The sequence below is a fragment of the Heterocephalus glaber genome, unplaced genomic scaffold, assembly GCF_053883595.1.
Source record: "Heterocephalus glaber isolate CG9 unplaced genomic scaffold, H.glaber_assembly_v1.0 deba00001442, whole genome shotgun sequence".
Lineage (NCBI taxonomy): Eukaryota > Metazoa > Chordata > Mammalia > Rodentia > Bathyergidae > Heterocephalus > Heterocephalus glaber.
The window spans coordinates 35,804,223-35,819,963 of NW_028258296.1; the positions used below are offsets into that span (position 1 = coordinate 35,804,223).

The 15,741-nt window shown below is 38.1% G+C and overlaps 1 protein-coding gene and 1 long non-coding RNA gene across 7 annotated transcripts in view; one reads left to right on the top strand and one right to left on the bottom strand.

Moving 5' to 3' along the window:
- The window catches only part of Cdc14a (cell division cycle 14A), a 207,385-nt gene that overhangs the window by 168,362 nt on the left and 23,282 nt on the right, over positions 1-15,741 (top strand). For 5 of the 6 annotated variants that reach the window (XM_087213192.1, XM_087213194.1, XM_087213193.1 and 2 more), the window contains 5 exons: positions 1,138-1,297; positions 10,752-10,867; positions 12,271-12,318; positions 14,226-14,348; positions 14,911-15,247. In XM_087213192.1, the coding sequence (XP_087069318.1) occupies positions 1,138-1,297; positions 10,752-10,867; positions 12,271-12,318; positions 14,226-14,348; positions 14,911-15,247 (784 nt within the window). Of the gene's footprint in view, positions 1-1,137; positions 1,298-10,751; positions 10,868-12,270; positions 12,319-14,225; positions 14,349-14,910; positions 15,365-15,741 lie in introns of those variants that run through there. The other variant, XM_087213195.1, reaches the window with a different exon arrangement.
- Positions 1,291-15,450, bottom strand: LOC106008087 (uncharacterized). The gene is made up of 4 exons (XR_001182603.3): positions 15,330-15,450; positions 7,423-7,545; positions 2,031-2,156; positions 1,291-1,420 (listed from the first exon to the last, which is right to left on the bottom strand). It is a non-coding gene; the product is annotated as an uncharacterized LOC106008087 (long non-coding RNA).

A 15,741-nucleotide genomic window follows, 5' to 3' on the forward strand; every position in this document is an offset into this window, starting at 1 on the left:
TACTAAAGGGCCATGAAACACTCAGGGAGGGGTTTTAAAATTGCTTTTCTCCTCAGGTTACAAACCTGAATTGTATGTGATATGTAAAGCCTTTGAGACAAAATATGACTTGGTCTGCATGTGCTTTGAAAAAAGAAATATTTTTATTCATGGAATCTCTTTGATAATACTGTTATTTCATTGGATGTTGATATTTCTTGTGATGAACCACAGTGTGCTTATTTTAATTCTAGTTTGTACAGTAGAGTATAGAATGGAAATAAAACTGTTTTATGGCATAATTTACCTTTATAGAAATGCATGAAGGTGGCTCTATAAATAAAAATAGAAGCCCTAGACTGTTGCTTTGTGGACATATTTTAAGTTCTCTTTTGAGAGTCTTGAAAATGTCTGCATTGTGCCTTGTTGAATAAAGGGAAACTTATGGTTGATGTAATCGAGGCAGTAAACCTGCTTTTAGATTCTAAGAGTGGGTTTTTAAAGTCATGCTTTGAGGGTCTTTCCTGGTGCTCCACACAAGTAGGTATTTAGTGCTTTTTGAATATTATCTCCATTTAAGTCAAGTTCTTTCACCTATGTTTTCAAGTCTAGTTCGTTCCAGTTGTTTTTATAGACATATCAAATTGCTACTTAAAAACTGTCTTATAGATTTCAGATTCATATTTAAAAGACAAATGGGCTCACAGTCTTTATTGTAAGCCCTCATTAGTTAAACCATGCATGGCAATATAGACAAATGTTGGAAGGTGGATATTTGTGTTTAGTATAGAATTTAAGCTTTTTCAGCTTTTTATTTTATTTTACTTTATTTTTTGACAGTGGAACCCAAGGCCTCATTTATGCTAGCCAAACACTACCACTGAGCTGCCTCCCTCCTATTTTATTTTTTTTAATACAATTTTATTTTCTTTATTCTAAGATTTCATATTCTGTATAGTCTGATTGGTAAATATTTTTCTACCAGTCTTTTTCAAGAGATTCTATTTTTGAGATGATACTAGCTTATTTTATTATTATTTTTTTCAGTACTGGGGATCAAACTCAGGACCTTGCACTTGCGAGGCAGGCAGCAGCACTGCTGAGCTAAATCCCCAGCCTGTAGCTTATTTTAAAGATGATTTTTTTTTTCTTTTACAGAAAACAAGCATCGTTGTGGGTCCAAGGAGACATTTTCCGATCCAAACTGAAAAACAGACCATCCAGTGAAGGAAGTATTAATAAAATTCTTTCTAGCTTGGATGATATGTCTATTGGAGGAAACATATCTAAAATCCAAAACATGGAAAGGTTTGGAGAGGTGAGTTTTCCTCAGGAATACTGTAACCTTCTTCATTCGTTTTGCAGTTGACTCATGTAACATGGCAGTATCTTTTCTCTAAGATGCTGAGAGGACCAGATTTTGAGGTGTGGAGTCATCCACCTATAAAGCAAAAAGCAGAGCAGAGAAATCAGTTGCCCTTAAAAAGAAAAAAAAAGTTGTAATTTAAGGAGTGCAATTAAATTTTGATATGATGAATATTTACAGAAAGGAAACTCTACTTTGAAAATAGAAACATCAAGAAAAATTTTAATGTTATGATTGCAGTAGCACATAATGAAGTAGTAAGCGATTCTTTGCAAGCCTCCAATTCATGCTGATTTCTAAAGTAATGCAGAGTTGAAAACATAATTAAGGACAACTTGGCTTTTTTTGGAGGTTTTACTACAAACAAACCATTTGAAATAATTGTTTTATGTGGTTTGTTTTAATCTTTGTAACTCCCTGGGCAGTTAGGTAATATTTCCTCTATTTTATACAAAGAACTGTGTAGCAGAGATGTTCTAACCTCAGTGTTAAAACATGAGTCAGTGTCTGTCTGTCTGAACCCAAACTTATGTTTTTGTTTTTGTTTTTTCTTTTTTATTCCAATACCTCTGAAGTAACAGGAGGTAACTGAGTATTTTTGGAACCAGAAGCAAGCTTGTTATCATTTGTTCTATGCCTTTTCTTGTATGGATAAGATACCAGGGGCCCAGAAAATTTGATTTACCCAAGTTCCCAGAATTGTTTGGTAGTGGTGTTACTTCAGGAACTGGGCATCCAGTTCCTAGTTCAGCTCTTTGTTTCATCCTGTACCTGGGGTGAAGCTAAGCACTTGGTTCATATTTTTATATACCTTAAAGCAGAAGAAAGAGAAAAAAAGCTGTTAAAAAAATTAGGCAACAAATATAGATTTACATGCTATCATTGACCCATTACAACCAGACTCTTGGCCCTTGATCAAAATGCTGTGGCTCAACCATAGCCCTCAAGGAACCCAAGTGGAAGAGATGACCTGGCTCTCTTAGGTCACCACTTGGTGTCCCAAAAGATTTCTCTTAGCAGTGAAGAGAGTCAAAGCACTTGGAGTTGGGCAGGGTTAGTTTTCTTCAAGGACAAAAGGTGGAGCCCACTGAAAGAACTGAATTTTTAGTCCTGTGTATGTTCTCCAGGACAGCAACTGACAAAGTGGCAAAGTTGTCTTGTTTGAGTCATTTGTCCTGATGAAATGTAAATCTCAGCCAAGGTTATGTTGATGTTCAAAGTGTTTGTTGACTTTTTCTTGTCTCTGTGTTACAATCTGGCCTATTAAAAGCCAACAGAAAGGATCTGAACTAGTATTTTAATATGATGGTATTGCTAAATAGGAACACTTTTTTCTTGCTCTCGTCAACGTTGTACCCCAGGTTGAGGTGAAGCATATAGGGCTTTGAGTTGTGATCTCTGAAAAGACAAACATAAAATTTATCCTTCTGTCTGAGGAACATACTTAGCTCACGAGAATATAATGGTTTCTATGTTATAATCTGTATTAGATTGATATCTGGTAGTTGGAATATTCCATTCTTATCCTTTTTTAGACTCTTTTTAGTTTTGCTGAACTTAAATAATTGATTCCTTTTTTAAAAAAGATTAGTCTTTTGTCCTTAGCTCAACATTTTATCTTTATTTTATTTTATTAAAAAAAATTTTTTTCTGGTACCAGGGATTGATCTCTGGTCCTTGTGCTTGCCAGGCAGGTGGTGGAACCATTGAGCTAAATCCCCAGCCCCTAAATAATTGATTCTTATTACTGGAAGAGTAAGAAATGTAATATGATTGAAATTTTAAATATTTCAGTTTTAAATATAAGCATATATTTACATGTTAACTCTTTCTACTACTTCCACCCACATCCTATCATAGTCCACTCCAGCTACTGCAACAAAATACATAAATTAGGTGGCCTATAAACAGCAGAACTGTATTTCTTATACTTCTGGAGGCTGGGAAATCCAAGATGAGGATGCTGGCAGATTCGGGGTGCTCATCCCAGGCTCCTAGGACAGAGAAGCTCAGTGGGTCCCAGCACCCAGAAGGATGCTCCCCGCCTCCATGCCAGGCTCCTAGGGCAGAGAAGCTCAGCTGGTCCCAGCACCCGAAAGGAAGCTACCCCGCTGCTATCCCAGGCTCCTAGGGCAGAGAAAGTGACCTGCGTGGGTGCCAGAAGCACCCTCTCCTGTGGAAATGAGAAGACACGTAAACAAATTTCAAAAACAGACTTCTGGATCACCTACAGCAACCCCAAAGGGAAACGAGATGGAACAATCTGAGACTCAACCACCTGGACTCTCTGAACTGGCAACAAAAGAGACTCTCTGAACTGGCACCTCTCTGAACTGGAAACAAAACTGGGAAAAATGAAATCAGAAATAATTATTCAGATAACAGCAAAGATTTTGGTCATGGTGCAAGACATGATTAATAAATCTAGAGAGGACACAGATTAAAAAAATAGAGGATCTGAGGAACATGATGGAATCCTAACATAGGAAACAAATGGAATCCATAAAACACATTTCCAAGAGATTAAAAACTCCATGGAAAGTCTGCGCAGCAGAATGAACCAATGTGAGGATAGAATTTCACATATAGAAGATAAGATTGCAATTAGTGACCAGGAAAAGAAAAATTGCTTTAAAATTGTAAGGAAACACGAGAAATCAATCCAACAGCTGCTAGACGATGCAAAGAAGAATAACATAAGACTGATTGGAGTCAATGAAGAAAGAGGAGAGAGTGCAGATGACATAAAAAAACTGTTCACAGAAGTGATGGCAGAAAACTTCCCAAGCAGGGGAAAAGAACTTGACATACAGATAAGTGAGGCATGTAGGACTCCAGCTAGCCTTAATCAAAAAAAATCTACACATAGGCATATAATAGTTAGGATTCCAGAGATTCGGGGTGCTTGTTGTTAATAGATTCTCCCTATCTCCTCACATAGTGAAGGGGAGGAATCCTATTATGAGTTCCCTGCTTCAGGATCTAATCACCCACAATGGTCCTACCTCTTACTATCATCACCATAGGGCTTCCAATTTCAACATATGAATTTTGGGAGGTTTTTGATGGGTAACATCATACTCTACCAAATATTTTAGCTTTTAGCTATTAATAAATGCTGTTGTTTCCACCGTATAGGTAGTTGATGTTTTGTGTGAGTAACTTTCAAATTCTTTTCTTTCCATGCTTGTCTGGTGCCAGCTGTGGAACACTGCATAGATAGGGGAAATTAGTTTACTCAAAAGTCGACTCAATAGAGTTAGTTAGAATAACTATTACTATTACTATTCTTGTAAATTGTAAGAAAAAAATAAATGATGAATACTGTAAGGATTTTCTGTTCCAAGCTCTGTACTAGTGTAATAATGAGAAATCTTAAAATATGGAGGCTTTCCCTTTATTGAGCTCGGTCCTAAGTACAGGTGTAGGCCCTACGAAATATACACAGCCCCTGGTGTATTTAGCTTAGGCTCCCTGGTCCACACTTCTGCCTTGCTCTGTGCTTTTCCTCCATGGTCTTATTTTTCCTTGTCTGCTAGGTGATATGCTTTAGAATAGTAGAAATTTTTATCTGTTCTCATCATGATCCTATTCCTGGGCCTTAATAGATATTGAATGAATTAAGGAGGCTTACAGTTTGAGCAAAAGAAAAGAAGAAAAAAAACAAAAAAATGACAAAAACACAAAATTGGTCATAATGTAGTTTCACAAGGACAGTATATGCTTAGTACAAAATAGTACCAGCATTAAGCTCATTTTGACATTCAGGGGCTTGAAGGTCTACTGTGGATGAAAAATGGCCTGAAGGAGATGGAATTTAAAGCATTTTATTTAAAGTCCACATATTGGAGTTAAACAAGGATCTTGGTGTGTGTGTGACAACAGCCGCCTAGCACCTACTGTGCTCTAGGAACTGTACTAAGAACTTGACATGGATTAAGTCCTTTAATCCTTCTGATATCTGTATGCCATGGGCACTAGTGTGAAGTCTATTTAGAGACAACATAACTGAGGTAGAGAAATGTGAGCCAACTATCCAAGATTGTATAGTATGGGGCCGGGGATTTAGCTCAGTGGCCCCATGCCTGCCTCTTAAGCACAAGGTTGCGAGTTCAATCTGATACCAAAAACAAAAAAATATCGTATAGTATGTGGCAGAGACGTCATTTGAACCCAGGCACGCTGGCTTTGACTTGAGTCTGTGTGCTCAGCTATCCTACCAGGGCCCACTGCCTCTCCATGAGATCTTCAGTGTGGCTTTAGTCCATTATATCCAATAATTTTGAACAAAATATTAGCCAGATCCTTCTAATAAATTTCTCCCATAATTAAAATAGTTTTTACTTTTTCTACTCTATGGCTATATTCCAATATTAGCACGCCAATCAGTAGAGGCTCTTGACTTAGAGATATAAATTAGACACAGATGCTGCTAATGTTCAGCCAAGTTCACATAAATTGACAGCCAGGTAGAAAAGAATATAGTGTTTTGATTATATTTTTGAGATATTGTGATTTATAAAATCCATCAAACATTTATAACCAGGGTACATCTCAGAAGAATCTATGACGTAAAATTAAATTTCTAAGGCCCTACTTCTAAGCACCTTTTCCCCCTCTTAGGCCCAGGAATGCCACAGGGAGCCACCAGAGGCTGTTAAACATGGAAATGACAGCACACAAATTCCCAGTTTGGGGAGGAGGGGCCTGGCTGTAGTCTGGGGGTGCTGGAGTCCACATGGGGCTCGGGTGAGAGGCCAGGGAGGTGATGGGGAAGTGACCCAGGTTTTTAAGTTCCTGGCCAATGACAATGAGAAGGTGGGGGTGGGGTGATAAATCCTAACTCTCTGTTGATCTGACGTAGATTGTTAGAGAGATATTTTCCTTGCCTTTCCCCAACTTTGACATCTTATAGGTTCAACATCTGAGAGCTGAAAAGAGCTTTAGTGGTCACTAACCCCCTTTCATAGCCAAATCACTTAAGTCAGCTGAAAGTTTAATTTTGACCTCTATCTCCCAACCCTGTGAATTCTATTTTTACTCATTTGTATTTCAAACTGTGTCATTTTTTTCTGTGATCCCTCTTCCATTTTTATCTCTCAAGTTCTATATTTTATCTAATAGATCTTTTCATTCCTTGTGTGTAGTTGGTACATATACATCTCAATTCTTTTCATTCTCTTTCCCTCTCCTGCCTCTTCTCTCCCTCCATCTCTTCATTCCCTTCCCATTTGAGAAAAAGTCTATCTCCCTACTTCCTATTATCTTTTATTTTGCTCTTATAATTCAGGTTTCTCATATAAGAGAAACCATGTGATATTTAAGCTTGCGTGTCTGATTTATTTCACTTATCATTATTATCTCAAGGTGCATCCATTTTCTTATATCTGTCTCAAGTTTTATCTTTATGGCAGAGTAGTACTCCATTGTGTATAAATATGACTTTTTTTTTTTTTTTTTTTTGGTACCGGGGGTCGAACTCGGGACCTTGTGCTTGCGAGGCAGGCGCCGGAACCACTGAGCTAAATCCTCAGCTCCAAATATGACATTTTTTATCCATTCATCTATTGATGGACATGTACACTGCTTCTAAGATTTAGCCTTTATGAATTGTGCCTTTATAAACATGAGTATGCATGTGACACTGTAATATGATGACACTAGCTCTTTTGGGAAGATATTTAAAAGATGACTAACTGGATCAGATGGAATTTCTAGTTTCAGCTTTTTGAGGAATCTCCGTACTGATTTCCAGTCTAGAAGGGTTCCTCCCCTTCACCAGCATTTGTTATTATTTGATTTTTGCCCAGCAAAAGAAACAACCAACAAAGCAAAATGACAATCAACAAAATGATTTAAAAAATTTTCCAGCTATTCCTCAGAGGAATAATATCTAGAATATATAAAGAACTCAAAAAATTAGACCCCCCCAAAATAAAAGACCCAATCAAGAAACAGGCAAGTGAAATGGATATTTCAAAGAAGTACAAATGGCCAATAAGTAAATGCAGAAAATGTTCAACATTTCTGGCCATTAGAAAAATACAAATTAAGACAACACTGAGATTCCATCTTACCCCAGAAAGGGTGGCCATCACGAAGAAATCTTAGAGATCTTTTCCTCATGACACATTCTACCTCTCCAGTAGGTTTTCTTGTCATTATTTTATTGATCAGCAATTCCTTTTTTCAACTGAAATCTGTGGATACAATATATTTTATTTTTGTTTTCAGCTTGTCTATGTAGAAAGAACAATGGTAGAATAAAATAATGCTTTATTCTTTACATTATTATTCTTTAGCAATACCATCATCTGTAAATAAGTGTATCTTTAAAATTTTTACTTCTTTAGGTATTTTAATTTGCTGTGTTTTTCTTGCCTTTATACTGGATAATCTTATATCTGAAGGAAAGATTTTTAATTCTTCACTTGATCTTAGCCAAAAGGCTGAGAAGCGATTAAGATTTTTAATTCTTAGACCTCCATAGGGAGAGCAGACCCTTTATCTGGGGGGACAAAGTTGGAAGGTCTCTCCTTGGCAAGGCTTCTTTATCCTTGCTCTCTAGTCACCTGGCTTTGTTTCCGAATCTGCTTCTTCCTGACCAGCTCAGACCCAGAGAGAGTCTGCCCTGTTATTCTGTAGGGACAAGGGCGGAACCCCAGGTTAGGTTCTCCACATTTGTTATTTGTGAATGGAAACATTAGTCATCATGAGGATGGAAGTTGGTATAAAGAAGGAAATCCAATAGCACCCAATGAGAGAAGTCTTCAGACTTCCCTGGTGCAACAATTCATGAGATTGACTTGTGCCTCATAATATATTTTCTAATGAACTTTTTCTCCCCCACAAACTCTTGTGACTTGGTATATACAGTATTTTAGGGTCGATCCCCTAATAAATACAGGGCTTGGTTCTATGCATATCTTTATGTTTTATTCAGTGTCCCAGGAGGCCAAAATCTTTTTCCATATAGCTTTTCAATTTCATTTTTTCACTAACTTGATGTAAATGTGTTTTGAATAACATTGTATAATTATTTTTGTCAAGAATTTGAAGGGAATTGATCACTTACTTACAATCTTATGGTTTATACTGTTAGTCCTACAAATACCCAGAATTTCGTACAATAGCTACAGAAACAAACTAAGGACAGATTGATTTAGATAAATAATAACATTCTAGTAGATTCCTTCATATCTACACTGTATGTCTGTATATTTTCCTCTTTTTCTTCCCCCTTCCTTAAGTTCTGACATTTTGGGAGTTTCCCAAACCCTAATCCAATCTCTCATCTCTCATCAGACCACTGCAGTAGCCACTTAACTTTCTCCACTCCCATTCTTTCCTTCTCCAGTTCATTGTCCTTACAGTCAGAAATTGGGAGAAAATATTTGCAACATATGCAAATGAGTTTTTTGTGTACAGAACTCCTATAAATCAATGTGAGAATGCCGTGTACAAAAATATAACAGTATGGAAGCTCTCATAGCTGCTAAACATAAGAAATGTTCTACTTACTTAAGATGATAGAAGCACAAATTGAAATGATGAGAAAGTATTTTGTCTATTAAATGTTAAAGAAATATATGCCTTATTAGCAAGGGCTTAGGGAAGAAAAAGCTCTTAAACTTTGCTAGCTGGAATTTTAAGTGGTGCAACCATTTTGGAAAGCAATTTGATAACTAACTCTAAGACAATTTTAAAGTGAAGTTAGCAGTTCTATGAATTTGTCTTAAGGTGAGAATAAGACTGTTCAACAAACGTGGATATATAAGGGTGTTTGTTGAGGCTGTTTATAGGGATGAAAGACAGAACAGCCTGACCTAGAGCACTTGTAAAGTAATAAAATTTTGGCTTATCTAGACAATGGAATTTTACGAGGCCATAAAAATGATAATGTAGAGATCTTTTTTATTTATCCTGAAACACTTTCACAATCTATTTTTTTTTTCTTTAGTGAAAGTTTAGCGATAAGTTACTAAGCAGCATGTATAATACAACTTTTTTTGGCAAAGAAGTAAGTTGAGAGGGGTGTATAGCACAGGGAAAATTCTGGAAGGCTACATGCCAGAATATTAATGTGTTTAGCTTTCAATGGTAAGTATACAGATGGTTTTAATATATTTTCATGCTTATCTGTACTTTGTTTCTTATGACAAATACTATATGATAAACATAGACATGCACACACACACAATCACTTCACTTTTTTCTTTTCTTTCTTAAAGAAAAAGCAAAGTTTTCCTCTCCCAAAGTTGAGAACTTGAACTTTGTATGTGTTGTTTTCTTCTTCTTTGAGAGCAAAGGTGTTTAAGTAAACTTAGTGGAAGGAAGTAAAAATATATTGAATCCATTTAATTGGTGTGTGGCTGTGTGTTATAGTATTTTTATTTATATATGATGTGTCATAATTCACAAAAATTTTGATATTTAAGATTCACAATAGAATGAAAAAACACAGGTAATTATAATTATTAAATATACTGTTAATTTTAACTATTAAAAATTATTATTATTTAAAATGAGTTTTTATTTTTTAAAGTAATATATGACCACAGCTTTAAAAATACCAAAACTATTGAAGTCTAATAATAAAAATTTTGATACCCTATCTCACCTCTCTCTATCCCCAGACCTTTAAGCAAATCTTATGCTAATATTTTCACTGCCATATTTCTAAATGCTCTGCTTATATTGGTGTTTTAAAAATCAGCTGTGGACCATTTTCTGTTGCCTCCTGCTTGTGGAAGGTATGACTTAGGTCTTCTATCTCGCTGTCCCCTCCACTCCTCTTGAGCTGGCGTGCAAAAAGATTAACGTGATACTTCCACTTTCAGATGATAAAACTAATTTAGAAGGAAATGTGTTTTTCAGTTTAATGACATTGGTCCAAACTTCTTCTGGAAAGACCTTGATGCCTTTACCAGTGTTAAATGATGTTAATAGGTTACTGTTGTAGATATCCTCAGTTATTTTACCTTGTAATCTTGTTAAAAAGTTATGGAATTTGCCCTGCTGTCACCCAGTAGTTTTGGGAACATATTTGCATTGTCTGTTGAGGCAGTCTGTGTTAGGCTGTGTACCATAGCATGATTGTCTGTGACAATCACGAGAGTCTCTGTTGTGATCCATTGTAACAAACAGCTGCTTTGAAGTTCTACCACATCCACATCTGTGTTTTTGGATTTGGAATTTGACCAGTACATTTAAATGGCAGTAGCTCAGCATTCTTTAGTGTATACTTGAACAATGCTGAATCCATAGCCCATTTAAAAGACTTTAAATCATCTATATTAATATTATATAAATATATCTATAAACATAGATAATCTATAATCTGTTAAGACATTTGTATAAAATAAAACTATAATGACCTTTGTATGGAACATTCTTTTTCTCCCAGAATAATTTAGAAGAGGATGAAGATGTGGAAGTGAAATATAATATTACCCAGGGAGACAAACTACGTGCCTTAAAAAGCCAGAGACAGCCACGCTCCTCACCATCCTGTGCATTTAGGTAGATCCATTTTAAATGTGTGTGTGTGTTTTTGTTTGTTTTGTTTTTTGCAGTACTGGGGATCAAACTCAGGACCTTGCGCTTGCGAGGCAGGCATGGTGCCACTGAGCTAAATCCCTGGCCCTCCATTTTAAATTTTTAAAGTCATAGTGTGCTTCCATTTATGGATAGAACGTTTAATCTTTTCCTTCAAATACCATTCTACAAATACCAAGTTTACCTTGGATTTTTTGATTTATAACTATTTTTGTTGTTTAGTTATTATATATTTTATCAGTGTTGGAAGTAGCCTAATTTTAGGAGCTTTATTGAAAGCAACTGCTGCATTACTCTCTGTAATTCTACCTTACGCTGCTAGGCAGTTATCTCTAGTACTCATTCCAAGTTCTACTCAGAACTCTACCTTTCTCCCAGAACTGGGTTTCTAGTCCTCTGGCAAATCCTCAGAGATGTGCCAAGGATTTTGTATTGAAGCCAGAGTGCAGCAGAAAAAAATCACATGCTAAGCTTTGGTATAGCCCACTAATTCCTTGGCTTTTCCTTCCGTTTTTGAGAATGAAATAAGCGAGTCTTATGTGTACCTATTAAGTTACAAACCATCATGCTTTTGAAGTCTGCAAATACTCATCAAAATCAATGGTGGAACTTGACTTCTGACCACAGCATTTGGAATCTGCTGATAGTTCAGAGTGAGTTAAAAAAAAAAAGGTTTCAAGATCAATGTAGATGAAAAACTCTGTCAATATTAAGATTCTTTACTTCAATATATGGAGTGACAAGGCCCAAGTCCACAAAAGAATATAATGGAAACTGACTATTTTTCTTTGACTTATAAGTGAGAGACATGCACAGAAGAAAGGTTATTTTGCCTGTGTGGTAGATATCAAATGGATTCACAAGGAATTTAGTTTTCATGTGTTAGAACATTTAATTCAAACTGAATCTTCATGTACTAATTTGCTGATCTAAGAAATGAAAGTTCATATTGAGGTTATGATTTTCTATAGGACAGTGACAAAATGGGCTAGCAAGCCTGGTGCTTGGTGATAACCACCAACTACCACTACGTGATTGAGGAAGAGTACCATTTACTGAGCACCTTGCTTCTTAAAAGCATCATGGTAGCATGATGGAAGTAACTTTTTCCTCTGAGTGGATATGCTACTGCTGTTATTTCTAATTACAAAAAGCAAGATGCTATAAGTGACATTCAAATTGAAATGAAATGATTAAAATAGGTTTCCTGCTAGTAGTAAAGTAGATAAATACAAATAACCACTTGCAGGTTTGCTCTCTTTTGCCAATTTATCTGTACTGGTTTGGCTCTGTGTGATGTGCATTTTGGTGTTTCCTTAAATGTGTGACCCTGGTGTTGCTTGAGTACGTGTCTTTGATTTCTGCAGGTCAGATGATATGAAAGGACACCCAAGAGCAGTGTTCCAGCCTTTCAGGTATTGTTAACACGGTTGAATTTGTAGCATCTTGTAAATAAATGCATGCTATCTTTTAGACACAAGCTGATGAAAATACACTGTGCACAGCTTTTAGCCTTTGAAGTTCCTCCCTTTCTGTTCTAGATAGTTGTAATACCCTTTATTTTTAATGCTCACGGTGCAGAGGGTTTTGTTTTCCTGACATGCGCCCTAGGCTTTGTGGCTGTGATGATGATGTCCGTGTACCCTGTGCTCCCAGCACATTGTGGGGTCTCTAGCAAAGTGCAGGTGCTCTGCAGCTTTCCTCTCAATGCCAGGATAGGGTTTGCCTTGATTGTTTTTCATTCAGTTTGTCCTCTTTCCCATGTTTTTGTATGTTATTAGTTCAACTCCTTTATTTTGTGGTCTTATTTCCTTCCCTTTCTTTTACTGGAGGAAGGAGCACTAGCTTGAAACATTAGTTGAAAAATGTCCCCTGAATGTTCTGGAGTGGTACCAGGTACTGGTGGTGCCAGAATCCAGCCCATTGGGCGTGGTGAGAGGAGTAGAAGGACTTGGCCAAGACCGTTGATGGAATAGGAGAAAGAGGCCCATTCAGTCTTTACTCCTTCATTCTTACTCATCTGAAGGTTTAAAATTGTTTAGTGCAGGCTGTTCTAAGAGGACTCAAGCTTCTCTTTAAGCTTGAGTTGCTTCTTTGTAAAATTTTTCTCATTTTTGTTTTGAGGCAGAACAGGGCATGGGCTGTTGTTAGGAAGGTAGATGATAAAGGAAAGTGTCTGCAAGCAAATCAGCTCTTCTTGAGCAATAGGAAGACAAAGTCCAGCTATTACACGATTTGTCCAGATGGGTAATAAAACCATGACTGGGCCCTGGCTATCCAGATGTGAGCCAGTGTTCACTTTGTGTCCATTTGGCTGATGGTTATTGAGCACCTGCCTTGAGTCTGGCCCTATGCCAGCCACTGGGAGTTGCCATGAGAGAAAAGGAGCTTATATGGGAGGAGGGCTATGATTTACTTTGAGAATATATGACGATGAGACGGGGCTTTCCCAGCTGTGTGAGGTAACAACTGATGAGGACGTGAAAGAGTAGGTGGTAAGAATGTCAGCTGGAGGTGGAAGGTGAGAAGGGAAGGGAGGCGAGGAGATGAGAAGATGTCCTGGCAGGAAAGACAGCACACATAAGCTGGACAAAGGTGTGAGTGCAGTCCATTCTGGAAACTATTTTGTGTGGCTGCCTTGAAAATGTCTAGTTGGAAAGAATAGAGAGTAGCATGGGCTCAGAGAGGCAAATGACAGATTGTGCTGCCAAGGAGTTTAGGCTTTATGGGCACAGAGGGAAGATTAAAATGTTTAAACACTGACATGACATGATTAGATATTTTAGATTTCACTGAAGCCTATTCATAATATGAATTATTAAATAATATGACTGAAAGATGATCCTAGTACTTGAGGATAAGAAATTTCGATGGCCTCGCCTGGGGTAGTTGCAGGGTAGAAATAAGAGGATGGGTTCGAGTGGCACCTGAGGACCTGCCAGAGCATGAGTGCCATTGGCAAGGAAGGAGAGGGACAAGGACAACAAGTCAGGGGTAAGGATAGGACTCTGAATCCTGGATTCAGCCCAGGTAACTTCAGAGGAGGGACCGTTCTTTGTGCCTCTGTCTCCTTCCTTGCCCAGCGGGGACAGTTACATTTGCAGCCTTCTGGGGTTGTGAGCGTAAGCTGAGTGAACACCTCCCAGGTTCTCGGCCAGCCTGGCACAGTTAGTACTGTGTTGCTGTTGGTGGCTGCTGCTCTCACCATTACTAGAACCTGTCATGGTTTCAGTAAGATTGATTTATCTTGTCCTAGCTCATTGCTAAATATTTAACAGAACACAGCTTTAGTGTGACACTTTGTCCATTCTGTTCTACAAAGATCAAGTTCTTCCCCACAAGGACCTATGTCTACTTTGAAGACTCCAAAAGTGCCTCTGTCCCCTTCAGCGACAGCCAAGAGGATAAACAGAGGTTCATTGTCTTCAGGCACCAGTGTAAGAAGGTAATTTTCCTCTCCCCCTTTCAAGATGCTGGCTTGAGGTAAATGCAGGACTCTGAAACCTAGATTAACCCTCAGGTCTGTCATGTGCTAACAGGGTGCAGCAGGCAATTTGTTTGTTTTTTGTTTGGTCAGAGGAGGGGACAGGGAGAAGGGGAGAAACCCAAAAGGGTGAGATCTCCTGGAACTTCTGTTCCTATCTTGCTTGCAGAGATCAGCCTGTGTGGTAGGGAGGACCCTGTAGAGCATCCCATTCATCTGGTGAATCTCCAGCTTGCTTAATGTGATCCAAAAAACTGGAGTTCTGTAGCACATATGAATGATAAATGGTATTATCATTTCTCAGCTTCGTGAGTCCTAATGAACTGATTGGACCAAGGCATTTGATGTATAGGACTAAAGGCCACATATTGTGATGTTGCTGAGGGTGATGAAGCCATTCTGTCATCATTTGCATTGATCAGAATCATCTTCATCACATTCTCCTAATGATGCACGTATCTTAGGACTCTGCATGTCTACATTGTTGTGCATGTTTTTTTCTCCTCACTTGTTTTCTGTCCAGCTTTTCCATAAACTCCCGGCTAGCCAGTTCTCTGGGAAACCTGAATGCCACAACAGATTATCCTGAGAATAAGAAGATGTCCTCACCCTCCAAGGCAGCTTTTACAGCCAACCCGTTCACCAACCTCTTGAATGGCAGCTCCCAGCCACCGGCCAGAAACTACCCTGAACTCAACAACAATCAGTACAACCGAACCAGCAGCAGTAGCAGCAGGGGCAACCTGAGCAGCCAGCTTGCTCCCCACGGCGCCAAGACGGAGGAACATGTCCCTGTCATCCGGCCCTTGTACACGGGGCTTTCTTCCTCTTCAGCAAGATTCCTGAGCCGGTCCATCCCCGTAAGTTCCCCGACACTACCTGTTGCTCCTCAGAATCCTGAATGCAACTTTTGTGCCCTCCCTTCCCACCAGAGGCTCTTACCAAAGAAGCTGAATAGTACCAAGGAAGCCTTCTGACTGCTGCCTCCCTCTGTGCCGTGAAACTCTTTGTGCCCTGCATTCTTCTGGCTCCTTTTTAAGTAAATGCTGAGTTTCAACTGGATTTTCTTCTGTTTTTCTACCCCTCCCTCCTTTGTAAATGATCTCTCTTAAAAGGGAAACAGCTCTTGTCTATTCATCATGAATGCTGTTGACTTAAATTCCTTTCCAGTTAAGTTTCCAGATTGCTCTGATATCTGGTACAAATCCAGTAGCTGATTGATGCAATCAATAGCATTTGCTTTACTTGTGGCAGTATTAGGAGTTCCGGCTTTTTCCACATCCTGTGTCATCAGTGATTGGATATGGAGTGTTGGAATGTGAAAAGTGCTAAGTGAAGAGTATTTTTCTAGAAC